This window comes from Gallus gallus, chromosome 9, assembly GCF_016699485.2.
Source record: "Gallus gallus isolate bGalGal1 chromosome 9, bGalGal1.mat.broiler.GRCg7b, whole genome shotgun sequence".
NCBI lineage: Eukaryota > Metazoa > Chordata > Aves > Galliformes > Phasianidae > Gallus > Gallus gallus.
In genome coordinates, this window is record NC_052540.1 from 23,592,659 (window position 1) to 23,620,009 (window position 27,351).

General features: G+C 38.2%; 3 protein-coding genes across 12 annotated transcripts in view; 2 read left to right on the plus strand and 1 right to left on the minus strand.

Moving 5' to 3' along the window:
- The first annotated feature begins 413 nt into the window (after positions 1–413).
- Positions 414–6,408, plus strand: TM4SF18 (transmembrane 4 L six family member 18). Its single transcript, XM_001234068.7, has 5 exons — positions 414–809; positions 2,679–2,768; positions 3,391–3,533; positions 4,911–5,091; positions 5,530–6,408. The coding sequence occupies exons 1-5, from the start codon at positions 633–635 to the stop codon at positions 5,542–5,544; spliced, it is 606 nt and encodes a 201-aa protein (XP_001234069.1). The 5' UTR covers positions 414–632; the 3' UTR covers positions 5,545–6,408.
- HPS3 (HPS3, biogenesis of lysosomal organelles complex 2 subunit 1) overlaps positions 809–27,351 on the minus strand; it is a 46,816-nt gene continuing 20,273 nt past the window's right edge. Inside the window, exon 18 of one of the 8 annotated variants that reach the window (XM_422849.8) lies at positions 809–2,929. The gene's annotated coding sequence lies outside the window, so the exon portion shown is untranslated. Of the gene's footprint in view, positions 2,930–8,132; positions 10,423–14,063; positions 18,574–18,969; positions 19,411–19,447; positions 21,712–25,047; positions 25,506–27,351 lie in introns of those variants that run through there. The other 7 variants (XM_025153439.3, XM_004943589.5, XM_004943592.5 and 4 more) reach the window with 7 other exon arrangements.
- On the plus strand, positions 9,765–27,224 carry CP (ceruloplasmin). Of its 3 annotated transcripts, none has more exons than XM_040705989.2 (19): positions 9,765–9,961; positions 10,580–10,829; positions 11,010–11,254; positions 12,674–12,886; positions 13,349–13,522; positions 14,120–14,374; positions 15,477–15,642; positions 15,892–16,031; positions 16,604–16,744; positions 16,866–17,077; positions 17,621–17,771; positions 18,827–19,039; positions 20,028–20,235; positions 21,804–21,943; positions 22,319–22,447; positions 23,634–23,740; positions 24,020–24,236; positions 24,846–24,985; positions 25,176–27,224. In XM_040705989.2, the coding sequence occupies exons 2-19, from the start codon at positions 10,678–10,680 to the stop codon at positions 25,602–25,604; spliced, it is 3,432 nt and encodes a 1,143-aa protein (XP_040561923.1). In that variant the 5' UTR covers positions 9,765–9,961; positions 10,580–10,677; the 3' UTR covers positions 25,605–27,224. The 3 variants fall into 3 exon arrangements, with proteins under 3 accessions (XP_040561923.1, XP_015147339.2, XP_040561922.1); XM_015291853.4 differs by lacking the exon at positions 10,580–10,829 and having other exon boundaries at positions 25,176–25,338; positions 26,374–27,224; XM_040705988.2 differs by lacking the exon at positions 10,580–10,829.

Sequence of the window (27,351 nt, forward strand, 5' to 3'; positions counted from 1 at the left end):
GTTAGCATTTCTGAAGAGATGCCTCACATCAGCAGGCAGTGCTGGGGTCCATGGGAGCTTTCGTATGCAGTCAAGTGTTGAAGGGGCCTCTGTTTCCTTTAGATTGTGTTGCTACAATTTTCTAATAGTAATAGCTATTGCTCTTAGGCCAATATCTGCATGAACTTTGAGGCAATGTGGACTTTCTGTGCAGATGCTTGACATCCATCGAACAGCCCATGTAAGGTCAGAAAAATTACTGCTGTGGTAATGATGAACAGTCTGCCTCATGCCTCAGAATAGCTGCACAGGAATCCATTTCAACAGGAGGAGTGTCTTTCTAAGCGGTCACTAGGAAATGAGATTTTTTATGTTCCTTCCTGAGTCTAACTTGTAGACATATTTCATTAGGAAGATCATTAAGGAGGATCTTTGAGAAGGGAAACTGCTGCTTAAAGACATATGCTCAGAAAGGACAGCTAGCTTAGACAGCAGAACTTGTCTATTGCTCTACCAACAATTGAGCACTTCGGTAGCAGTGGAGTCATGTGAAGTGACTGAATTAAACAGAGGAGGTCAGAACACTTTTCATATTTAAAACCTTGTAATCTTTTGTTAGCTTAGAAGAGCAAAGCTTCTAATATTCTTGATAGATGGCTTTAGAAACATGTGGAACCTGTTTGAGCTGTCTGCTGATACCTCTTGCACTTTGGAGTATTGTTGTTAATGTCCTTTTATACTTCCCTAATGGGAATGCTTCATATGTTGCCAGTTACCAGCATCCCAACTACGTGTGGTATTTTGAAGGCATCTGTTTCTCAGGTGTGATGGTAAGTGTTGATTTTGTGGATCATTAATGACTTGCAAGTCTACTGCAAATAATCTTCAGTTACTGTGAAGTGAGATAATTACACTTTCAAAGGAACTGTGGATTTCTTTCTTGCAACGCTACAAGCAGAAAACTTGATCAAGCTGAAGAAATTGTGACTATATTGAATGACATGCTGTGTATGCTACTTTATTTCATATATGTGATTTTGCAAGGCCGATTTATTTTTCCTGTTGGCTTTTTGTTTATGTGTAACTTGCACTTGTGTTATTGAGTCATGCACTATTTTGATTTATTCCTTTATGGATGTAGAATTAAAGCTCTTTAGCAAGGCAAAGCAAAGATCTATAAAAACCTATCATAACTGTCTACAGGTTCTTAAGCTCAGTATACAGAGGAATGGATACAGTTCACAATGTCATTGTTATTGGGCTAAATACAGAGAATTGTCCTACTGTGACTGGTGTAGCTGTATTTTCCCCATTACATTTGTAATATGCTCATCTGCAGTAATAATATGGCATTGCCTGCTGCTCATGCTGTTCACCAGGTTCATAAAGATCTGTAGCCTCAGAAAAAGGAAGTAGCAAAGTAATAAAAGTGTGTGAACAGAATCAGTATTTGAAAAGGGCAAATATGCATGAGCGAGGTGTTTTTATGAAGCTGCTGAACTGGGAGAGTTATTAAAACTTTATTTTTGTAATTGTGTATTCTTCCTAAACCAGAAAAAATCCTAACTTTTGTTGAGCATAGGGAAAAGAGTATCACACAAAGAATTTTAATGGAGGAGCATAGTTGGAAAACTTAGCAAAAAAAGTTAACTGCAAAAGCTACATTCATACTTTGAAACATTTTTAGCCTCTGGATCTTTAACAATTTATTACTAGCATGTATATTTTCCTGTTACGAAGAGGGTAGCAAGTGAAAGCAGTTTGCTTGGAGGGGCATCCAGTACACCTGGAATCAACTGCCCCAGGTGTGGAAATGTAGTCCTACCATTTGTCATGGGCTGACTCAGGCTGCACTGGGACAGGGAGAAGCTCTTGAGTACCTGCAGTGTATTAATTTAAATGTATTGGAAGAGAAATGATTTCACGTGGGTCTCTGAGCAACAACAAGCCTTTGAATAAATAACACAGGATAATGATGTAAAAAATATGCTCTATGCTGCAGCAGGGCAGAGTGGTCCCACTTGGAGCTTCTGACAGAAAGCCCCAGGGGAGACTCAAGGTCAACCCATAGGGTTTTGGAGTTGAGGATACAGAGGGTCCAAGGCCCACTATACTACAACTGAAAGAGAGATACTGGTAGCATATAAAGGGGTTCCAGCTGATCAGAAGTGATTGGTACTGAAGTGCATCTCCTCTTGGCTGTGAGAGAACAGTGCTGGACTTTAGCCAGCATGTTTTGCTAGAACTCATCCCAACAGTAAAAGTGTAAATGTCAGCAAAGCTTCAGGTGGCTCATATTTTATGTATTATTTCCAAACAGTGGATTACCTAAAATGCTGTGGTGGCTGATAACCATTATATTTCTGAGTTAGCTCTTAGTTCTTTCTTCTTGAAGTTTTTTACTAACAGCCCTTCCAAGTAACAAATCCAGGACCTTCTCCTTTGTTTATCCAAACAGTTTCAGAAACTGCTGTCTCCTATTTCCTCATTCAAAGGAGTGCCTTTCTGAGCGACAGCTTGTGTTTCTGGAGTCCAAATTTTACTTATTGAAATTCTAGTATCGGGTTTAAATAATCCAGTAAGCAAAGGGAAGTTCACCATACTACTGACTTTTTTTTTTTTTTAGCACATGTGTTGCTAAGGAAGAGAATTTATCTCACTACACCTGCAGTCATTTCACTCAGTGTGTTCCCTTACAGATTCTTCTGTTGGCAGTAATTCTCATAGCACTGGAATGTAATGTGTTCTATCGGTGCTGCCAGAGTGAGAGCTGTAACAAAACCTACAGAGTGAGTTTATCTTTTATTTTTGCTTGTCTCTGGCATTTGTTCTCCATGGCTTCCTGCTCCTGTGTCTCTAGTACATCCTTTTCCTCTGCTCTGGTTTCGCTGCTTTTCACTGAGAAGGATTCTGAGTCCAGTTGAGAGGTCACAGAGAGGGCAGCTCTTTCCTGTTGATACATATTCAGGATGGAAAAAAAATATTTGTAAAATAAGATAAAATAAGAAGGCTGGAGCGTTTTAACAGAGTCCCACAACTAAATAGTTTCATCTCCTTGTGTTGTTTTTTTTTGTTTTGTTTTGTTTCTAGTACCAACTCAATATGCAGTATCTGGGATGCAAACATATTAAATGTGTGCTTGTATTCCTCTTACATTCTGGGATACAGTTTGGTAGGAATGTGAGATTAAAAAAAAAATCAGTATTTAACTGATAGTTATGAAACTGCCTTAAACTCTGTCTTTATTCTGTGTGTGTATGCTTACTGATCATTGCCTAGTATTTTTCTCCCAGTAGTGATGACTGGGACAACCACACTTGAAATTCAACCCCAAAGAAGTAGGTTGGCAGGGAGAGAGAATGCATATGATGTGGAGACTGCGCTCACACACTAACATTTTTCTCTCCTCAGAGTTTTATTTCAATTGTGCTAGCCATGCTTGGAGTTGCTTTCTCTGGATACAGTTGCATCATTTTTACCTTGGGATTGATCCAAGGCCCCTTCTGCAATTCATCAAGTGGATGGGATTACATCTTCAAAGATACCGTTGGAGGGTAAGAATCATCAGTTTTAAATGGTAGAATAAACTGTTCATCAAAACAATGGTCAGACAAATTCTGTCAGGACTTTACACAAAATGGCACAGTCTCTTGAACACAAAACCTATACTGTAAGACTTGCTCAAGTTGTTCAATGAGCAACGGAATCTTCAAAGAAAGGTAAAGGTATTTGCTTCCTAATGACAAATGCCTAAATGTAAGAATCTTTGTACTGATCGGACCTGGAGGTCCGTAGAGGCAAGTGCCCTTTATCTGGTGGTGATCACAACCACGTGTAGTAAAGAATAAAAGATCAGATTCAGTGTAGATATAAACTTCCACAATATTCTCTTAAATTCCTCAGGTTCTTCATTCAAAGATTATAGAATGTCATTTTAATATTTAATAACAATATCAATGAGGTCTGCAGTTTGATCATTGGAAGGTTATGCATACAGCTGCAATGTCTCATAAAACACCTGAGCAAAGTGCTGTTGGTGTTTCAGACTCCAGAAGCTTGAAATGTTTCATAGGATCAGTACTGTGAGGATACTTCCTCAAGATTTTACATCCTCCCTTTAAAAAATCAAAGCTTTATAAGGCTTGGATTTTTCAAGGCATATAATACCAGGCTCTTCCAGCTGCATGAGAATGTGCTGAGGATTACATTTGTCAGTGAATCACAGGTGCATTTCTTCAGCATACAACAGTTAGTAGTTCCTATAATATAGGTATAGCCATCTCTGCATGAAGTCAGATCTCTTTTAACAACCTGAAATGCATCCTGCAGTCTCTGTAATGTATTGCCAGCCTTACCATCCCATTTGGAAATACATGTGCATAAAATGGTAGCTGGAATTTAAAGGGCCAGGTGCTGAACAATGTGCTCAAAATTATGAATGTTTAAGAAATAAACAACCATCACTGAGCAAGTGATTCTAACAAAGCTTCTTGCAATGAACCACCAGGCTATAGCATGTCTCAGTTAAAAGGGCACAGCTGGCATGTGCTGTTCCTCAAGGATGCAAAATGTGGCTGTGGAAGTTGCATATGGTGCCACACCTCAGCTCTGCCATCCAGGCTGCATGCACTGGTCAGAATGATCACATTTGGATGTTCTGCCATTTGGGGAAAAAACACCTTTCTAACATTTGGGTGTCTTACTTGGAAGTTGATGAAGCAGATGAGGAACACAAGTCTTTATTCAGCTAAGTTTGGCAAGCTTACCTAGGACTTACTCTACTGTAATAAAAGACCAGACACTGGCTCCTAAACTTTAAGCGTATAAGGCATAGTATGGGTTTACTATATAGTAAACGTATAATAATGTGTATTTAAATTTAATTGGAAAAATCACATCTAATTTTCCTCACGTTGCTTTTTCTATAATAGGTACCTCAGAGATTACTCTGCTTGGTCTCAGTGTGCTGAACCTGCTAATGCTGTGGAATGGACCATCATTTTACTCTCTATTCTGATGACTCTTAGTGGACTGCAGTTGATCATCTGTTTTCTTAAAGTGGCTGCTGAGCTGAAACGTACACTGTGTGGGACCTATTCTGTTTTTATTCAGGTAACAAAAGACCTGAGGTCATTTCTTCAGCATCTTAAAGGTCAGTTTAGCTTCAGCAGTTTCTCTCAGTAAATGACCTTCCGTCTTGGTTTGTGCATTCTCTTTGCTACTGTACATTTATTAGCAGAAGATATATGTGCTGATAGTAAATCTGTTGCATCCTCGAGGTACCCAGGGGTGGCTGACTGCTCGCTCTAACCTTTAGTGCTCTGATTAAAGAAAAAACGTGGCTGAGAATTTTACTCCCATGTCAGCAAAAGCTTCTGAGCACCTTTCTTCTAACATTCATTTGTGTGTATGTAGAGTTTAGGTTAGGAGATGGATGTTTAAGTCAAACAAATTATATATTAGCTTGAGCTGAAAGACAAAAAAAAAAAAAAAAAAAAAAAAAAATCCCAAAACAAACAGACCTTAAACTTCCTTCCTTTTCATTTGCAGGCTGGGATTCTCTGAAAATGGCAAAATGCTGAACCACTGTTTTCCAAAGAAAAGCTGTTTTCTTACCTGTCCAGTTGTCTCTGGCAGTGACTTTTTTTTTTTTTTTTTCACCCTCAAGCTTGTTCTGACAGTAGGGAGGTTTGAATACTGTGGAACTCCTTTTGCAGTAAAGCCATCTTTTTGGAATAAATCGCTGTATTTATAGTACACTCTCTTTGTTTAGAAGCCGAGAGTATTTGTTGTTCTGAAAGGGCCCGATTCAAAGTCTAGCATGTCAGGAGAAATTCTCCCTTGAGAATTATTGTGCTGGACGAAGTCGTGGTTTCTACATGACTGAATTTTAGTTACAGACAGACCCTGATGGTCATGGCAGACATTTTCTGTCCCAGAAGCTTATTAACTGTACAAAGCAATTTCTGAGAAAAGGCTAGCAAGTCTTACCAAGGTAAGGCATCTAGGCCTGACTGAAACTGAGATACCCATCTCCAAAGTCAGCTATACTAGTTAGTGTGCCTTAGTAGGTGAACTGGGTTTCTTCTTTTTCTTACTCAAGAGGCAGGCTTTTTTTTGTTTGTTTTTAATTATTATGAGAATTTAGGAAGTATATGAGGAAACCCTGTGAATACTAAGGGCTAGCTTGTTATTACCGTGTAAATATTCTGACCTTGCTGCAAGAGAAGGCTGACGTTCTTGCCAACAACATTCAGAATTTCAGTTAGTTAATTCCGTTTCAAGACAATTCTGAGACTTTGCATTGATATTCCTCTGGCAGATATTTTGAAAAGCTGGTTTCTTTCTGTAGAATTTGAAAAATGTATATTAAATTTTAATTTAGTTTCTATGAGGTTGAAAGAAGTAATAAAAAATTACTGATGTTTATGAATGGGTCTACTCTTTTGGATGACAACTCAAGATGGCATGGATGTTCAGAGATGTGCTAAAAAGGCATTATGAAAAAATGGGGATTCTGCAACGGCACACTTGTTTTAGGCATAAATATGCGTCGTATCATATAACTACTTCAACGATAATCTCACATTCCTACAGGTTTATGAATATTGTTTGAGGAGAGATGGCAAAAAACCCCACAAACTTAATAACCAGCTATTGCTGCTTCCCGGTATCTTGGAGAATCCTGTTGACTTCATGCCTGTAAACAATGGAGTTATTCATTTTGAAAGAGTTTGAAAAAAGCTTTTGGTTCTTTGGATGAAAACTAGTACATGTGGAGCACGTATTCAGAGTAGAAAACCCCTAAAATTGCAAAATATTGCTAAGGTGAAGGGCCCTACTTCATTCAGGAAATCAAACAGTGTTCTACTCAGATTCTAGCTCAGTCATGGGGAAAATAACAAGCTTATTTTTAGACATACAGGATCTACTGAGGTAGATTTTACTATGCTGGATAAGAGCAACGAACTACCTAGAAGTTGCTATTGAAAACACTTAACCCTTTTTCTTACTGTTGTATCCATCCTCTCCACTTTCCAGTAACATCTGTCACTTATAATGTGCAATCTTGAGTGTAGCTGACAGAAGACACAACGGTTTCAAAGCATTTTCTGTAGTAATATTATCAGCAGTAGTGACAACCTAACCACTGACAAGGCTTGGCTGTCTTTACTTCATGTTTTTATTGTAATTGTGCCCTGTGAATCTACATTTCTGCTCCACCATAGACTTGTGTCCCCTATTTTAGTGACATAAATCAAAAGAAGAGAAGTGCAATGTTGTTCTTGTTGAGTGTATCGATTCTACAACCCTCTTTATCCATAATCCAGATACTGGCATCTTCATTGCCCTGGCTAAAACTAGACCATGACTTGACTGCTGGCCTTTTAAATAGGCAGTTTATTAATTTGAAATTGATAGTGTGAGTACTAAAAGTGGGTTTTTGACACACGTTTTCTAAAGGTAAGGCAGAGTTAAATTTCATCTAATCACTCAAAGACTCCACTCAATCCTAAATATACAGTCTCTAATAAACAGTGTCCAGAAGCAAAACAAACCCAAAATGCCAACACATCAAGATGATTCCTGTAAGGAATATTAACTGACCTGAAATCCAGTTGCACCTGACTGCTCTGATCGTGATGTCTGAGATGTGACTGGCTCTCCAGCTGCGGAATACAGGCTTAATCCCAATCATAGAAGGAAAATGTGACCTGTGGAGCCCGGATAAAGCTCAAACCATGCTGGCAGACAGGAAACCCTTTTTTGAAGGTTTCCTGAACCTGGAATGCACACGCTGTCTGCTCAAATCTGCACATAAAATACCCCATGGTACTCCTGGAAGAAAGCTGCAGATTGGAGTTCATAACTGTCTGTTAGTGAGGAGTTAATGCTGAAGCCTGGAGGTAAGACTGACAGCAGTTCTTTACAGTTCTCAAGTCAAGGCAGAGTAATTGAGGAGCATCAAAGCCGTAAGGCAAAGAAATGTTCATATTTTTACCCTTAAATAACTAAGAGGGCCTCTAGGACACTGGTGGTGTGCATTTTCTTCTCAGTCAAGTGACCTTTGAAAACATTTAAACTAAATAGCTCACCTATGTGTGCATGTATACTAGCTGAGTATAGAGGAATGACTCTGAATTTCAGTAGTATATGAGGAGGTTAACATTTTATTATTATTTTTAGCTCAGTTAGTTTACAAAGAGGCATATGCAGTCTCAACAAACTGATCTTCCCACTGATCACTGACTTTCATCTGCGTAGAAGAAAAAAATCTTGTGGAAGTTGTTCTGAGCACGTGATGCCAACTTGGGAAACTCCAAAATTTCATGATAGATCCAGTCAAATTTTGAAACTTGGCTTCAGTTACAGTCTTTTAGACAGAAGCAGAATTTTCCATTTAATGCAGCTTTTCAGAAGGTTCCAAAAGGTGACACTGTGGTGGTGATTGATGTTTTGTGCATGGATTGTGGTTACTATTGGTAATTTGTCTGTATAGCTTGGTCCAGGTACGCGAAGTTTAGATTTCTTTGCTGTTAAAGGAAACCTGCTGCACTTTAGTTATGGTCTGAATTTTAGTCTTCCATCCAAAATAATCATAATTTTTCTAAGCATTATGAAAATAGCTTCAAAGAAACTGTCATACAGGGAGAAGTGTCATTTTCAATGTGTGATCAGTGCTCAGAGTACAAAAGAGATTTTAAGAGTGCCCAAGTGACCGTGAATATATATATTTTTTAAAGAAGTGTTTACAATTTGCAAGTTTTCAGTTGGCCTGACATGTCCACAGCTTCAGATGAACCACGGCACGGATATATGCTTGAAAAAATTTCAAGTCTGATTAGATGCTTTTTAAAAGTGCTGGTTTAGGGTCCCATTCTGTTGTTATTTTGTATTGACCTGTTGCATTGAAAAACACTTGCAGAATTTGAATAAAACAAAAGTATAACCTTCAGAAATGAATAGTAAATTTAGATAACGGTAGCTGTTAAGATAATCTTGAGCTTCATACATCTACTATGCTTTTAATCATTGAGGAATGTGGTTTATCCTGTCTGGTAGCAGGCCTGGGGGAGGATAAGATAAGTTAATTCTGTGGAATTCCTGAGCCTTTTTTCCATTTGAGCAGTACTGAAATTGCTTGGAAATGGAATGCAACCATTCCTCTGTCTTGGCCTCGATCCTTGAATACATATCCACTTCTTCTTTAGCTGTATTTTCCATACTTTGTGCTAAAATTATATTTTCATGGGAACTGTGGTAGATTAGCAGAGCTTATCCAAGTATGTGCCAGTGTCTAAATGCTGCTCTGACAGCAGTAACCTCAGTCCTCCATCCGTCTTTGTCTTGCCAGTTTAATAACTGCTGTACAAAGGGGAAGCAGAAGAGATTTGTAGATTCAGAAAGCACAAGGTAAATATGCAGCAGAAGTCTGCACATGTAAGACCTGTCTCGCTTTCAGTTATGTCCACACATACAGGCTACAGAGACAGGGATAAAGACAACGAAGAAGGTAGCTAAATTTATTTACCTTCAATTAAGATACAAGATTTACAATCTGATAACAGTCTAAGTAGTAATTTGCATTCTAGTAGTTGGCAGAAATGGAAAAAAATCCTTTGAAGATTACGAGAACTAACAAGGTTACCAGAATCTCTTGTTTACACTTCACACACACAGACATTGTGTAACATTTTATTATAGTCGCCAAAGCAAACCAGGAGAGTAAGGGTGGGGGTGGGAAAGAAAGACCATATAAAGGGGAAATTGCATGTACCCATTCTGTGTCTTTATTTCACATTTTCCACAAGGTTCGTGAATGCAGAATGAAGCTATACTTGCTAAACGTCGTGCTGTTTTTTTGCTGTTGCCGAACTGGGGCAGTGACCAGGGAGTACTACATTGGGATTACAGAGACAGCATGGGACTATGCACCCGGCAGTACTGATCTCATATCTGGACAGCGTTTTGCAGAAGAAGAGTAAGTAATGTAGTTCATACTGATCGAGTTTTATTTTATAGCACTGTCTGCTTTAGAGGCTAGAAACAGATTAGGACCTGGTGAAGTCAGTGTAATGAATTGTGCTGGTGTCAGTGGACTTGGTGGCAGACATATAAGGAAATATTGACTTTTTCCTGACAACTCTCTGCTGATTAAAAATGTTGTACAATGTAATGGTTTTTTTTTTTTTTTTTTGTGACTTTGTTGTAATGAAATGTTTATTAACTAGAGGTAAGGAAATCATCATGTGAATGCCCAGTAATATTTTGAATTAGCCAAGTGGCAGTGATGAAGGGAAGGCTTCTGCTTTTACGTTTTTAAAGTTTAACACATTAAAATTTTTCTGTTCAGCGCAGTTTTCCTTTTTAGATGTTTGTTGTTGGCAGTGGTCACTTTTCTGTGGAGGTGCAGCAGCTGGGATGTTTCTTGCAAGGAAGGCTCTGCGCGGTGTGAGAAAGAGAAATGGAGGATAAGTGTGGTGAGGAGGAAGGGAATACCCTGAAGACATGAATAATAAATAAAGAAAACTCAGATATTAGTGGCACCAAAGAAAGTATTGGATCGGAAAAAAAGGTTGTCCTTTCTATTTTTTTTCAGTGCCTTTAAAATGAAGTAGAACTGTACTAAATGAAGACAGTGAAGAAGCATATCAGAAATAAGAAGAGTCTTCTCACTGACTGTGAAGCCAACATAACATGATACTTGTTGGTGTTAACTGGCTGTGGAAAACTATACAGAACTTGAAACCTGCACATACAAAAACGTCGAGCAGGAAGGCCGATTGTTTGACTTGCAGCATAAAATTGTATCAAATACCCTTATCTTCAGTCTATAAAATAAGTAGTTGGTGTGTAACATTTAGTCTCTACATGGGTGCCTGTACTCTTCAGGAATATGAATATATTTGCTTCTAAAGACTGTGCACAGTGCTACAGAGACTTGGTCTTTGTTTGAGACTGCTAATTAGCACTATTCAAATATAAAGTAAATATCTGACATTATAGATGTTTGTGTATTTTCTTTACAGGCAAGCTGAAGTCTTCCTTAAAAGAGGACCACAAAGGATAGGAAGCACTTATAAGAAGGCTGTCTACACTCAGTACACCAGTACTTTATATGACGTGATAGTTGAGAAACCTTCCTGGTTAGGTTTTTTAGGCCCTATCATTAAGGGAGAAGTTGGCGATTCTATTGTTATTCACTTGAAGAACTTTGCTTCCAGAAACTACACACTGCATCCACATGGTGTAAAATATACAAAGGAAAATGAAGGTAAGCTTGAGTCCATTCTGTGTCAGAATTTAACAAAAGCTTTGTCATCAAAGATACAACTGCCTAAGCAAATTATCTTCTAAAAGAAGACTCACTCAGTTTAAAATAGGATCTGATAAAGAACTTTTGGTAGTTGTTCAAGAGTGAAATACTGAGCCAAAAGTGGGGTTTATATAGAGGCAATTTTAGATCAACATGAAATGAGGGTAACATAGGGATGTCTGAAGGAAAAAAAAATGATGCTGCTGTTAAGAAAATACTGCTAAGAGTTATAACTTAAACAGTATTAAGAATTCTGAATGACATGTGAGATCTAAGATACACAAGTTCCTTAAAGTAGAGAAATGACTCCAGCTTAGCAAATAAATTAATGAAATAGAAACCTGTCAGGCTTTGATGTATTGTAGCAAAGCTATTGGGATTAGTGAAGACCTGTAGTTGGCAGTAGTGAGGGATCTTCGGGCTGTGAAACACTGCTGCAGTTTCACTGAAATCAGTGGATTCCTTGCATGTTGCTAGGCAGAAAAGTCACCTTCCCTTCTGGACAATTCTAACATCTATAGAGTGTTTCTGTATTATCTTTTACGCATACAGCAACCCATGAATGTAAGTGTCATCTGTCAGAAAGAGCAGCATGTCCCTCCTGAGGAAATACTGTGATTCCAGTTTCCTCCTTGAAAACTACTGGATGTAGTATGATGACATCTAACCCTGAGGCTGTAGCCTGACAATTCACTCTGCCAGATGCACCTCACTGAGTAGTTTTCCTTACTATTATCTGCAAGGAAGACTGCACTGGAATATAGCCACTGGAAGTTTTATTAATAGGCCTTAAAAAGCAGTGTGTGAATTATTAAGTAGATACTGTCAAAAGTAGTCTGTGAACATTTTTCAGTTGGGAAAATAATTATGAAATATTAGTTTAACATCTAATATTTTTAAAAGGCTTTCATTACACCTAATATGTGACTTGATATTGATCCACTGTGGGAGCAGAACAGCATGTTGTATGGTAATACATAGAACAATGTTTACAGTTTTACCTCTGTTGCTCTTATTTCAGCAACACCTGTGTTCCCTGGAGAGGAATACAATGTTTTAGAATAGATTCCAAGATCAATATTTAACAAATGTTTTACAAATATTTTAGCTGTTGTCTCTGTAGCAGAAGTACATTGTGCCCTCCCAATAAATAAAGAAATCAATTTAAAGTTTTGTCAAAGCACACCTGCAGAATTCAAAGTCAATTAAGGGAACTCTTTAGCAGAAGGGAAAGGTCTATTCATCTGATTTAAAATATTTGTTTTACCTCTATTGGAGTATTCAATCCATGTTACTGCAGCATGTAGTGAACTTCAAAGTGCTATTCTGATACTGTTTTGTGAAATGTGTTAATGTTGGCTGTGTGCCATTCCTCAGGTGCTTTTTATCCAGACAATACCAAAGGTTTTGAAAAAAGAGATGATGCTGTGAAGCCTGGAGGCCAGTACACTTATACATGGGATGTGACAGAAGATCAAGGTCCTGCTAAGGGAGATGCAGACTGCATAACCAGGGTTTACCATTCTCACATAGATGCTCCAAGAGATGTTGCCTCAGGGCTTGTTGGGCCTTTAATAATTTGCAAGAAAGGTAAAACATGAATCAACTACTACATACGCAAGGTGATTGATAATGGCAATTGATAAACATAAACTAATTTGCTGGAAGAGGAAATTACAGTTCATTTTGAAATAGTGGATTTTGTTTTGTCAATTAGCTGCCTTCTAATAACAGGATGAGATTTAATTTGATTTTATGTGCTAGGCAAATGTGTGAAATGTGTTCATGCTAGTAATGCAAAAATGTAACACTGATATGTAGAACAAATGTTTTACATTCTTATCGCATACAGTATTTATTCTTAGCGAAGTTATTTTATAGCATGTTAAAACCAACCTTTGTTTTCCCAACGTGGCTGTAAGTTTGTATGTATAGTCACACTAAAGATAAACAGTAAAATGTCAAGTACACAGTCACCAGCCTTACTGATACTATGCTTAAAACTGAACAGATATTGCTAGTTGCTAGAGAATGTGCTACTTTCTTTTTCAGGTGCAATGAATAAGGACAATGATAAATACGTTGATGCTGAGTTTATCCTTATGTTCTCTGTGATGGATGAAAATCTCAGTTGGTATCTAGATGACAATATCAGAATGTACTGTTCTGAGCCTTCCAAAGTTGACAAAGATGATGAGGACTTTCAGGAAAGCAATAAAATGCACTGTGAGAGAACTTTATATTAATGTTACTTGCTATTGATGTAAAGACACGTTGTTGTTGTTGTTTTTATACGTTGTCTCTTTTAAAGACTTCTTTTTAAAACAGAACATTTTCTTGGAGAATTAAACTCCTTTTAAATTTAAAAAAAAAAAAAAAAGGAGGAAAAAAAATCATGACCAGTGTTGTACAATCAACCCTTTGGAATTGCAGAAAAAGATTCCTAGAGACCAAATTTTCAAGTTTGTTTTTTTTTTTTTTTCAGTAAAATTTGCTGGGCATTGTAGACAGTTTTGTAATTTAGTTTTGTTTCGAAGTCACAAACTGTACTATATAATATTGCAGTTTTACTGTAAGTGTCAAAAAAGAAAGTACTTTTGGCTCATACATGGTTTCCAGAATCGCAGCAGGAGCTGCAGTTAGACGTGAAGATACAGTTTGTGTCTGATGTTGGTTAATTTTCAAAGATCCAGTGTTTTTGTTCTGAGATCCTCTCTATTCTGAAAAATAGAGTAATCGTCACTCACTTTTGAAGTAAAGATCCTGAGGTCTGTGAAGGTAATAATTATTAATGTGGTGGGTTTTTTTTTTTTTTTTTTCCAGCAATCAATGGGTACATGTATGGATACCTCCCAGATCTCACAATGTGTGTGGAAGATAAGGTAAAATGGCACCTTTTTGGCATGGGTAATGAAGCTGACATCCATTCAGCCTACTTTCATGGTCAGACCTTAATAGAAAGGCACCATCGAGTTGACACCATTAACCTCTTCCCAGCCACATTTATTGATGCCCTCATGATACCAAGGAATCCCGGGGAATGGCTGCTGAGCTGCCAAGTGAATGACCATATAGAAGGTACAGAATAAATCACAGACATCAGGTTTTTTTGTTTGTTTTTTTTTTTTAGCTTGAAATACCAATTTAATGAGTCTCTTTCGCACTACTCCTGATGTGGTTATTTGCCAGATAATGTTCTCCTTGAGGTAAAAACAAACAAACAAAACAAAAAACAACAACAAAACCACCCCACTCTCTTATAGCAAATGAAGTGCTTGCAAGTGTATTAGATAGGCTTGAGAATGTACCCACAGAATGAAAAACATTATTATTGGTAATGGGAAGTTGTTATCAATTGACATCAGTTGGCATTGCTATGTTTTTGTGTACTTGGACTTTAGACAAACAACATCTTGATGTTTACCCTTTACTGAATGTAACTGATCACAACGCTCTGTTTGCCAACAAAAAAGTTAGTGCTAGTTCCATGTTTGGGCAAGGGCGCAGGACAGACAGGTTAACTTGCCTGACAGTGACACATTCTGGAAAGAACAGTGGCTAATAATCAGAGACGATCTGCATTTGTCTTCCTTGTATCTTAGTGTATTTCCCATGTTTTTTAACCATGTGAAGTATGTAGAAGCTAACACTGTGCTTTTACATGATCTGTATCCCTCTAAATGAGTTACAGAAGTCATCTGTCGCAAAAGTCAGAATGGATACAGAACTCAAAATCAGGTTCCAGGATCTGAAAATTCTGACATGGGAAGGAATACGTTTGTCCTACAAATTCAGATGCAGAGGGTAGAAGTTTTCAGATAACTAGAGCATCAAGCAGTATCTTGATGTGGATGATGCTTCATGGGCAACAGGGAAATCCTACAAATTGGCCCATTATAGCTGTAAAAGGACACTTTTTTGGTACTGTTTGTACATCCAGCAAGGAGATTCACTAGCGGATCTGTCTCCTAGGGTACAGAGACCTAAGAATTTCACAAATGAGCCAGTGATTAGATTTAGAGGAAAACCTGGTCTGTCTCTTAGTACCTGGCTTTGTCTAAAGTGCCAACTAGCAGTACGCTAGGAATTCTCCAGGTAAGAGAAGGAGCTATTAGAATCAAGGGAAGAAAAATGAATTGCAGCTTCTTCACTTTAATTTTCTCTACATCATTTTTTCCAGGTGGTATGCAGGCCCTTTTTAAAGTAGAAGGTTGTAGAAAATCCACAATAGATCACAATGAGACTACAAAGATAAGACAATACTTCATTGCTGCTGAAGAGATTATCTGGAATTATGGCCCATCTGCCCTGAACCATTTTACAGGACAAGAATTAATTGCTGACAGGTGAATGCCTTCAAGAAGTTTCACTTTCAAGCAGAATTGATATGTGCATGCTAAATAGAGTAAGCCTTATGGTAGAATTTGCTTTTAAGTAAAATTGCCCTCACCTCTGCTTAAATATTAATGCTAAGATAAATGTCAGAACAAGTCAGTTCAATTTTTTCCCTTGCAATCTTAAGATAAATTTTGCTCTAGTGTTAGTAATGTCATGACTTGAATTTTTTTGCATCTATTCCAATTTCTTTCACACAGTGAATCTTATGTATTTTTTGAACGAAGTGAGACAAGAATTGGTGGCTCTTATAAAAAAGCCATTTACAAGGAATATACAGATGGTACTTTCACAGCACATAAAAAAAGGCTTCCAGAGGAAGAACATCTTGGTCTCTTAGGTAAGGTATTTAGAATTACGATAAAGATTTATCAGAGAAAAGTATCAATTCTACTGACTGGCCAATAATGCCCTTTCACCTCCTCCCTCCTTGGTGCTCCCTTCCTCCTACAGACACTGATGCCTGTAGCTTCCTCCAAAAGGCACCTCAGGATGTATGCAAAGTTCTTAAAGGCAATGCTGTGGTCATCCCCAACTTGCCTGTGGGAGTATGCCATGGTCTTCAAAAGATAGACCTGAGTTACAAAGCCAGACTAGGCAATTCTACCCCTGCTTATAAGCTGGCTACTTCTGACACAGTTTGGGAGCAAGTTTGAGATTGGTACTAATGTCTGCAGGTCCCTTTCCAAAGGGAGGAACTGTCCTGTTTACACAGGGCCTTCATGGGAGGTGAACAGTCCATTTGCAGCTAGGATGCCATGAGATTTGGGCCATGTAGCAGGGACCTGGCTTGTGGCCAGACAAGCTCAGGGGCAGTTAAATTACAATGGGAAAAGCAGGCAGCCATTCCTATGAGCTCGTGCTGATTGCTACATCACTCTACACAAAATTAGATTCTGTGCTCTCTTCTAGGACCTGTTATCAAGGCGGAAGTGGGCGAGAGCATCAGGGTGACTTTCCGAAATAATGCCAGCCGCCCATTTAGCATCCAGCCCCATGGTGTGAGTTACCACAAGAGCAACGAGGGAGCGTTGTATAGAACTGCCTCCAGAGGTGCGTCTGTGGAGAGGGACCTTGCAAGCAGCAGAGAACAGCTGCTGTATACATTAATGAGTTAAAGGTGAAAAAATAAACAGGTTTCATTAGGCTTAATTCCTAATGATTTCTGTAACAGATACTGAATCTCCAGCCTCCCATGTCAGTCCTGGTACTACGTTTACATATGAGTGGACTGTGCCAGAAGATGTGGGCCCCACAGACCAAGACCCAGACTGCTTAACTTGGCTTTATTACTCAGCTGTGAATTCAGTCAGAGACACCAGTTCGGGCCTTGTGGGTCCTCTTATGGTGTGCAGGAAAGGAGCTCTACTTCCTTCTGCAAAACAGGTCAGTCAAAGAAGAAAAACATGGAAGCATTTCCATCACTGTAACTGAATCTGCTTTCTTTTCCTGAACTGGGCTCTGCACATCACCATCCAGCCCATGCACTCAGGGGACTATTTAAAAAATAGAAAAAAAAGTTTTATTTTTTAGGAAAAGCAAAATCAGCCTGGCTCCACATAGGCAGACACTGTGTTATGAAATCAATGTCACAATCATCAGCCTTCAAGTCTTAAGTAGGATGAGAATGGCTAGAAAATTGTAGAGACTTTAAAGATCAAGATGTGAATCTGTTTCTGGAGGTGGTTCCTGCTGGTGGAAGGGCTGTTAGCAGCAGATATCTACCCATCACATACAGCAGGTAGACAGCTTTAGGGTTGCCTGAATGAAGTTTCAATGCATGCATCTATGATAGTTTGTGAATTACACTCAAATTAATATACACATTGAATGATTTTATTGTGTTTTTTTTTCTTTTTCCTGGCATGATCTCTTCACTCATTTTTATTTTCCTTTCCTTCCTCACTCATTCCCTTTCCTTTTTTCCAGAAAACTGTGACCAGGGAGTTTTTTCTACTTGCCACAGTATTTGATGAGAATCTGAGCTGGTACTTGGATGACAATATTTTGATGTTTACAGCAAAACCTAATGAAATTGACAAAGATAATGAGGACTTCCAAGAGTCTAACAAAATGCACTGTAAGAAAATTGCTTTTTATATTTTGCTAGTCAAATGCTTCCTTCCTTCTCTAAGTTTTTTATTTTTGCGAGCTCATAGTGGAGACTGGGACGCTACGGTAACAGAGATGCTAATTTCCTTTCAATTGGAACAGACCATATTTGAAAGCAATTCAATTTCATGTCAGTGTGGTTATCAGTTCAAAATATACTGACAGCAGTTCAGCGTCAGCAGTGGACGATTTGGCGCTGTTACGTACCTCTTCCAGCAGACACGAAGGAATGAGGTCTGCAGCCCATGTGCAACCCCCTATGAATGTAGCCAGGTAACAAGAGGAAAACTGACCTCTGCCCTAGAGAAGATGTGGCTGAAAGGAGTATATTTTTGTCCACAGCTGGATTTCTTTACCAGCACTATGGATGCCTTACAGTGAAAATCATTGCTTCTTTAATAGAGTGGAGCTGAGCTTCAAGGTGAATATATTTTGATAGTGTAGCAAGTTATTTCCAGTTTCATATGAAAGAACACTTTTTACTTCAGTTCTTAGTGTTGCAAATACTTTATAATCTTTAGAACACGTTTGCCTGTGCACTTTCTTATATTTGCCCTTTGTGGCATTTCTATTATTTACAGAGCTTCAGTAGTAAGCATTCCAGTAGCACCTGGCAAAGGTTCAGCCTTTGGTAGGTTTGCACAGGAGGAAGAATTATTAACTTGAACCAGCAATATTTGGGATTGTCTCTGCTGTGTGAGTGTAGAATCCTTGCAGTGTAAAGCAATGAAGGTTCCAGGTGTTCAGGTCAGATCCTTGAGCTTTAGACGCTGAAAGTGAGAACAGTTTGAAATTGTTTTTAAAGTACCAGGTTTAAGAAGTTGTTTTTGCTTGAACTGATCCTCTACTTTTGCTGCTGTGATAAAGTATTTTAATATTAATATCTTTGTCACTCTAAGATATCACATTACATTTAAAGTGATATTTATTTTTAAATATAATATTTTAAATCTTATTTAATTTGTATTGCAGAATTAAGTTGTGTTAATCAAAGTTAGGTTTATTTCTTCAAATATTCTACAGCTATTAATGGTTATATGTATGGAAATCAACCCGGTCTTGAGATGTGTAAAGGCGATGTGATTTCCTGGCATTTGATGGGCTTAGGGTCAGAAGTCGATGTTCATGGGATATACTTTTCACAAAACACATTTGTAACAAAAGGAGCAAGAAAGGATACAGCAAATCTATTTCCACATACGTTTGTTACAGCTATTATGAAGCCTGATTCTGAAGGTAAGCGTCCCGTTTGGTTATTTGGGTTTTTTGTTTGTTTTCAGCCTGTATCCCCGACAGAGCAGTATTACATTGCTATAGAAATTCACTGCAGCACTTCCTCTGACAGGCATAAAAATTGCTATTGGCCTTTTCCTGGCAAAGGTTCTCTTGCCACAGTTCACAGCTGGTTGGCAGGATGCAAACACTCCCAGTGTTGCCAAAAACAGACCTTTCCAGGGAATCTGTTCTTTAGCTGAAGCCCTCTGATGTTCTTGTATAGCTCTGCCACTAAATGGGCAGGATCCTGCTTTCCTTCTGAACCTCACCAGAGTTTGAGAGTAGTCACTCTGCTAGCTCCAGTGTGCCATGTCATCTTCGTGTGCCAAAGGCTGTAGAATGGTACCCATAAAACAATTAAGAGAAGGCTTTTGTTACTTTTTTTTTTTATTATTTTGTGACAGTGGCTAAAAAAAGACAGGTTTGACCATGAGTACATCGAAATAATTTTCTGAAAGAAATGGTGTGAAGTTATTTAATGATATTTTTAATTTTAAACAAAATGACTGAAAGGAGTAAAAATTTAGACTTCTTTTTTTCTTTCTTTCTTCCTTTCTGGTTCAGTGGGACTGATATACAAGATATCTGAAGGCTTCAGTGCTTGAAATATTCTGTTTCTTGTTTAGAAACTGCTTACCTGCGAGCATGTTATGCTTAGAAACTGTAAATAGCAGATATTTTGATCCCTGGGGATGCTAAAACTGTCTACAGCTGTGTGTGAAGAGTAGCAAACAGTGTGCAAGCTCTTCATGCTAAAGCTTTGGTTTTCTTAGCTTCCACATCTGTGCTGAATTGACAAGAAGTCATATTACACAAAGAATTTCGAACTTATACAAACAATGGCTCGTGTTTCGGCCTCTAAACTCTAGATGAAAATAGATAATACGGTTTTAAGAGCAACAAAAAAAGATCTGTGTCTTGAAGTGTTAACTTCCCGTACAACCTCTAGGAATTTTTGAAGTATCATGCCTGACAACAGATCACTACAGAGGAGGCATGAAACAGAAGTACAAAGTGAAACCATGCCATTGGAGGAATGTGGATCCATCCCTGTATTTGCATGAGAAGACGCACTATATTGCTGCTGTGGAAGTTGAATGGGACTATTCCCCTAACAGGACATGGGAATTCGAGCGGCATCAATATCACAAGGAAAGGTATGTTAAAATGTATACAAGGGGGAAAAAATGCGAAGAATGCAAAGGAACAAGTTCGCCTCTGAGCCATTTCCTCCTTGCAATCCTGGCATTTCTACACACCTTTTCAAGTGAGCCTTAAAAATGTATATGTGCTTATGGTCCTTCTCTGATAACGTTGCCATGTGCCCTAGCTTTAGTTGCAATAGCGTTAATTTTCTTCATAGTGACTGGTATGACGAGAGATCCAAAATATTGGATTTAGAACAAAAATCAACAGGCATTTTAGTTGTTGCTGAGCAGTGCTGTACACACACAAGGACAGTTCAGATTTTCAGCCTCTCGTGTCCTGCCAGTGACACCGCTTGGGAGACACAAGGAACTGCGAGGGGACATGTCAAATCAGGATAGCTGACCTCAATTGGCCAAAGAGATATCCTATACCGTATGATGTCATGTGAAAAAACTGTAAAACTGAGGGGAGCTGGCCTGAGTGGGGGCAGCCACTGCGCAAGAACTGCCTGGGCACTGTTGATGAAACGGTCCAGCTGCAGGTTCTATTGGATCCTGGGTATAGCATGTGCATTTATTATTTACTATTTTTGGTACTGTCCTTGATGTGGAATGCTTAAGATGTCCATCAAGTTGTAGATAGGACTACTTTGTCCTGATATTTGATTACTTAAAAAATTTAATGTTTATCTGAAGTGCGAGTAAGGTTCCTTTTCACTCCTCTCGTGAATTCAGTTTACACAAGACGTTAAGTTTGTGATTGAATCCATTCATTGTGAAGCTCATCACCTTGTTTTGTTCCCAGTATTTGAATCTCACTGAGTGAACTGATGGCATCAAATAATTCAAGCCAATTATCAGAAGAAGATAAATAATGAACTGATGAATTTGTGTGTGCCTCTTCTGCCGATATAGCTTAATTTGAGAAGTAGATAGCAACTGCCTACATTTATTGCTTTTGTTGTATTTTCATGTTTTATATACTTTTTTTTCACACTGATAGCAGATTCCCTTGCCCCGTACACCACCGCAAGTTCCCTCAGAGTTCTAAGCACAAGTAATGTGGACTATGCTGTTAACAGGCTTGTTTTGGTGTTGGCTTTTTTTTCTTTTTTGTCTCCAGCCCCCATGATACCATCAGGGTAGCAGTGCCTCATTTTTCAACTCAGCAAGTCATGTAAACTTTACAAGATTTAGGCTACATTCCAAAACCGTAGAAGTCAGTAAGGGCTTTTATTTTGGTATTTATGGTATGCAAATTGTTGGATGACTTCTTGCCATTTGAATTCTCTCCCAGTCAAAGTGCTCAGCATTCTCTCAAATACTATAAAGACAGTCTGTCTGTGGTGTCTTTTTTTTTTTTTTTTTTTCCCCTCTCATGCCCTACAGGACTTGCCAGCTTAACATGAATATCTTCGTGAAGACATGGCCTATGAGATTACCATTCCACTGAGTTAGATTTTTGTTTGATGGTTAATTTAATACCTGCAAAAGATGGTATGAAATACATGAAGAAATCTCAGGTATATTCTCATATCTATTTACTGGGCTTTCTTTGTTTGTTTGTTTTTTTCCAGCCCTGGCAATCCATTTTTAAATAAAGACGACAAATTCATTGGCTCAAAATACAAAAAAGTAGTATATCGTGAGTACACAGATCAGACATTCAGTATTCCAAAAAGCAGAGCAGAGGAAGAGCAGCACCTTCAAATTCAAGGTAATTCAATTTGAACAATACTCGGTATTAGTTCTAGCCACACACAGTACGCAAACCTACACGGTATTGCTTCTTACAGTACTTTCTTTACCAGATTTCATTGCTTGCTGGGGGGGGGAGAACCAGCAACCTACTGGTTTGCTACCTGATTACAGTATTTCCAAAGTTGACAAAAAAGTTGCCACCATCCAAGCTGACTTCAAATACACATACAGTATTTGCGTAGGTGCTGAAATTTACGTCCCTGTTTAGTTGCCTAACTTCAACTGCTCAAGTTGGCTGGCTTATCATGTTGTGTGTTTCAACACAGTAAGCTCTCTCTCTCTGTTCTGATCATTTGCAAAATCACCTTAATCTTTCTTTTCAATTGAACAGGGCCACTGATTATGTCAAGTATTGGAGATAAAATTAACATAGTTTTTAAGAACCTGGCATCAAGACCTTATTCTATACATGCCCATGGAGTGAAAACAGACAGTTCTGCTGTTGCTATAACCAACCCAGGTATCAAAGCACCCTTATGTTATTTCTACATCAAGCCTTCTAGTAAGGTTTAGCAAGCTTTACTTTTAGGGCAGCAGAAAAGACCTGACGTTTGTAAGTTTGTTGTTTTTTAACCTCAGGTTCTTACAGTTTTGATGCTGATTATGGCTGAGTTATTTCTACAATTAAAATGCCCCTCATAACTATTGCTATGTGTCTAGTCCTTGACATATCAGTAATTTTTTTTCTGACACAACTTGGCCATGTCTTTTATGAAAAAAGCAGATTTGGTGATATAAGGAAAGCATAAGTTATACTAGCTATTATTTTAAAAGTTACAAAGGATACGATTATTTCTATTAAATATGGTAAAACATGCCATTACTAACGGTATTGTGGGCTCCACCAGAAGAGCGGTGGCCAGGAGGGACAGGGAGGTGATTGTCCCTCTCTACTTTGCCCTCATGAGGCCCCATGTGGAGTACTGTGTCCAGGTCTGGGGCCCCCAACACAGGAAAGATATGGAGTTGTTGGAGTGGGTTCAGAAGAGGGCTACAAAAACGCTCAGAGGGCTGGAGCACTTGCCCTATGAAGACAGGCTGAGGGAGCTGGGCTTATGCAGCCTGGAGAAGAGAAGGCTGCGAGGAGACCTCATTTACAGCCATCCAGTTTTTAAAAGAGGATTATAAAAAGCAGGGGAATCAACTTTGTACGCGGGCAGATACTGACAGGACAAAGGGGAATGGTTTTAAGCTCAAGGAGGGAAGGCTTAGATTGGATGTCAGAGGGCAGTCCTTCACAGACAGGGGTGAGGTGCTGGAACAGGCTGCCCAGAGAGGCAGTGGATGCTCTGTCCCTGGAGGTGTTCAAGACCAGGTTGGACAGAGTCCTGGGCAATATGGGCTAGTACCAAATCTGGAGGTTGGTGGCCCTGCCTGTGACAGTTGGGTTGGAACTTGATCTTCCTTGGGGTTCCTTCCAATTCAAGCCATTCTGTGATTCTAAATAGGGCAGCCACATAGAACATTGGCAAGAATTATTGGGGTTCTGCAGAAGGGAAATAAGAAGAAAGTAGCAAGTGCACTACGTGGGAAGAGGAAGATCAAGACCAGTATAAGCTGTAAATGGAGATAATGCTTGTTTCAGGACTTCCTTCAGATAAGTGCATGGAAAGCTTCTAACCTTCATCAATGTTTATTTAATTCAGGTGAAACTAAAATGTATGTCTGGAAAATATCAGCAAGATCTGGTTCTGAGAGAGGCGATCTGCACTGTACTGCATGGGCATACCATTCAATGGTGGACATCATTAAGGTACACTACTAGCATCAGTCTGAAGAGTTCTGTTCATGACTTCAGCACAGATAAACTTACAGCAAAAAGGACAGAGGTTTGAAACTCTTGCTTTATCAGTCAGGTCATTTCCCCACTACCATGCCTTTCAATTTAAAGGTCTCTTGATTAATGCAGTAAAGTCAGGGCAGAATTTGAAAGTTACACTCTCCAATATTCTTGTTCCCTGGCTCTCCTGCCATTCATTTATGCTTCTAGCATTAGTCACCACTTATAATTATTTTTGATTTGTAATTTCAGGACACTTACAGTGGATTAATAGGCACACTTGTTGTGTGTCCTAGACATTATTTGCCATCATCTCATACTAGAAAGAAAGTGCGTTTTGCTCTTCTTTTTATGGTTTTTGATGAAAATGAGTCATGGTATTTGGATGAAAACATTGAAACCTATTCCGCCAACCCGCACCTTGTTGACAAAGAAAATGAGGAATTCCTTGAAAGTAACAAAATGCATGGTATGTTTCCTAACTTAATTAATGTAACTCTGGAGACATTATAAAATCATGTGTTTAAAAGTACTATGTATAAATTGAACTTTCTCATCCTCCCTGATTTTTCCACTTATAGGGTAGAAAGCCAGAAAAACTTCACACACTGTTTTACAGCTCCTGCCACTGAATTACACATTCTAACCTATGAAAATAAATAGTCCCATGTTGACATTTTTGAGGATGAGAAGATTAAAATGTAAATTGGAAATTTTTATGTTAGCAAGTAATTAATCTGAATAGCTTGCTAATGTAATGTGTATCCTGAAAGCATGTCCTCATAAAGCTTATCCTTTACAATGCATCACAGGAAATGCAGACTTTTAGGAATTAGTAATTCTTAGTTACTAATTAGTAATGGTTCTTGCTTTCTAGTTAAATGTGGCAGACATAATCAGACCCATTTTATAGTATGCTGTCCTTTTTTGTTTAGATAACAATGCATTAATACCTTTTTGAAATTATTTTTATAAACCACTCAAAGCAGTCCCTTTTGCTTAACTGTAGCTTTTAACTCTTCTAGAGCCTTGAGAATAACAAGGAACAAAATCTTGTTTTCTCTTTCCTGCTTTTTAGCCATTAATGGAAAAGTATTTGGAAATTTACATGGTCTGACTATGCATGTTGGAGATGAAGTAAGCTGGTATTTGATGGCAATGGGCAATGAAATAGATATTCACACAGCACACTTCCACGGCCACAGCTTTGACTATAAGGTAACAGTTCCTTTCCCTTCATTTTTGCTAAGAATGTGAGCTACGACAAATAAAAAGCCAGGTGAAATGACATACAGATGTATTTTCATGTGGATGAAGACTTTAGTGGGAACATAACTAAAAGGTAGCTCCTGTGACTGCTGTCTGGTTATGCCACACTGATCAATGATCGCTTCTTCTCATCTTGAAGCAAACAGAAGTCTACCGGGCAGATGTCTTTGATTTGTTCCCTGGAACATTTCAAACAGTGGAAATGATCCCACAGAACCCTGGAGTGTGGTTATTGCACTGTCACGTTACTGACCACATCCATGCAGGCATGGAAGCAACCTACACAGTGCTCCCAAAGGAAGGTAAGAGCTTATCTACCCTAATAATGTTCATTATTCTCAAAGGTGCAGTACAGAGCTCAAGGACATGCCAGCGTACTCAGCTCTACTTCAGGCATCCAACAGTATTTCATGACTTAATATTTCTTGTAGTAATGTGGAAGCGAGAATATTGCAAGTTCAGATCATTACTGCTTGGGGGAAAAAAAAAAAAAGAATCTGAAGGCATGAATGTTAACTATTTCTTCAGCTCCCTGTCAATGAAATTAAAATGGCAGCTTTTTATTTAAGAAAGAACTTGTCATGAGACATAATACTTCTGTGCCCAAGAACTGCTAATGGAATCAGACTCCCTCTCACTTTTTATTTAGAACAAAATGAACCATTTAGTGAATAAAGCTGAAGTCACTATTCAAAGTACTGAAAAGCTACAGTAGCAGTTTCTTTTTAAAAGGCATATTTTAGCCTTACAAACACTGTTATTTAACTATTAGTATTACTTTAGCAATCTTGCCTGTGAGAAAAACCTGAATCTTAAAGAATTCTGACATTTCTTTCTTCTACAAAGCTAATACAACTTTAAAAGCAGCTCTCATGTACTAAAAAGACAAAGCATAATAGGTATGTATTATGTTAATTGACAGAAAGAGCAGTATTCCAAAATGTGTATGTCTATGTATGTATATATATAGACACACAACTGAATGATGTACACGCGTATACTAACAAATGCAGATTAGATTGTTAAACACTATCTTGTTATAGAGCTGATTTACACTGTGATACACTGTGACAAATTTCTGCATATAATACATTAATGGAGTACACATAGGAAAAGAGACTTATGCTGCATTCTCAGGTACGTGGGATTTTTCATAATCAGCTCTTATAGTCCAGTGCATTTTATACCCTTCAGTGTATTTTAACTGTTTTTGAATCAAATTCATAATGCATAAAAGGTACTGACATCCATTGCCTCTTCTTGGACTACACTGTCTATATGCATATACTCTTCCTTTGACAGGATTGGAAAAAAAAAAAATTTTTTTCCCTTTACAGACAAATGCTCTTTGTTCCCAAGATTATTCAGTCAATCCAAGTGCAAAGGCACACCAAATATGAGAGACTGAAGAAAACCACTTACTACAGTGATTCTCCAGTGAAGAATTGCTTGAGAAACACTATCTCCTGGACAATATTATCTCCTCTCCATGTGTTTATGAAGATTTCATTTGATGGGCCACAGCTACAAGAGACCACAGACTGAGGCAGCTGGATGAGTATAATAGCTTGTAGTTTTTCTTAAATAAAAATCCTAACTTGCAAGGTAGCCATGTTTTAGGTGATGGTTAATGCATGTTATTTAACTGCTGAAAAAGCCAAATGAAATGTACTTAAATGTACTTTCAAGATTTGTGAGGATTTATTTTGTTTTCAGTTTAACTAATTCTGTGTTTAAAAAAAATTTAGACTAACATCTTAGTAACCATTGCAGGGACAATTGGAATTTGGTTATCATATTAACTATAGATTCTTGAATTATAGTTTTAGCCAGTACTGTATTTCAAGAAAGTGAATTTAAAAGATGTAATGGCTAACTTATTTAATAAGACATTTGTGTTTTTATGTTGTGAAAATTAATTATGAGACAAAAGTATGTGAACATAAACCTGGCCCTGTGAAGGTAAAATACAGTGAATGTACCTAAGAGCTTTACTCCAGTGAATCCTATATACCTACTGTAGGGGACTCATTTTGCTGCAGGAGCAGCCATCCTTGCAGCAGCCAGCTCTTGCTTTGGCTCATTTGATCCCTCACCTCAAACAACTGCAATAATGGATCAGACAGTCAGGCAAAGCAAAACATCCAGGCTTCACAGCCACCAGAATAAAGGAAGTTTGTTCTCTGTGTCTTTAGCTTTTTTTTTTTCTTTTGAATAGCAGAAAGCATCTACTACAACCAGGTTTCCTACTAGTAAATTAAATAAATGATTTTGGTTGTAGCAAACACGCCACAAGGAAATTAAAACATCAACAA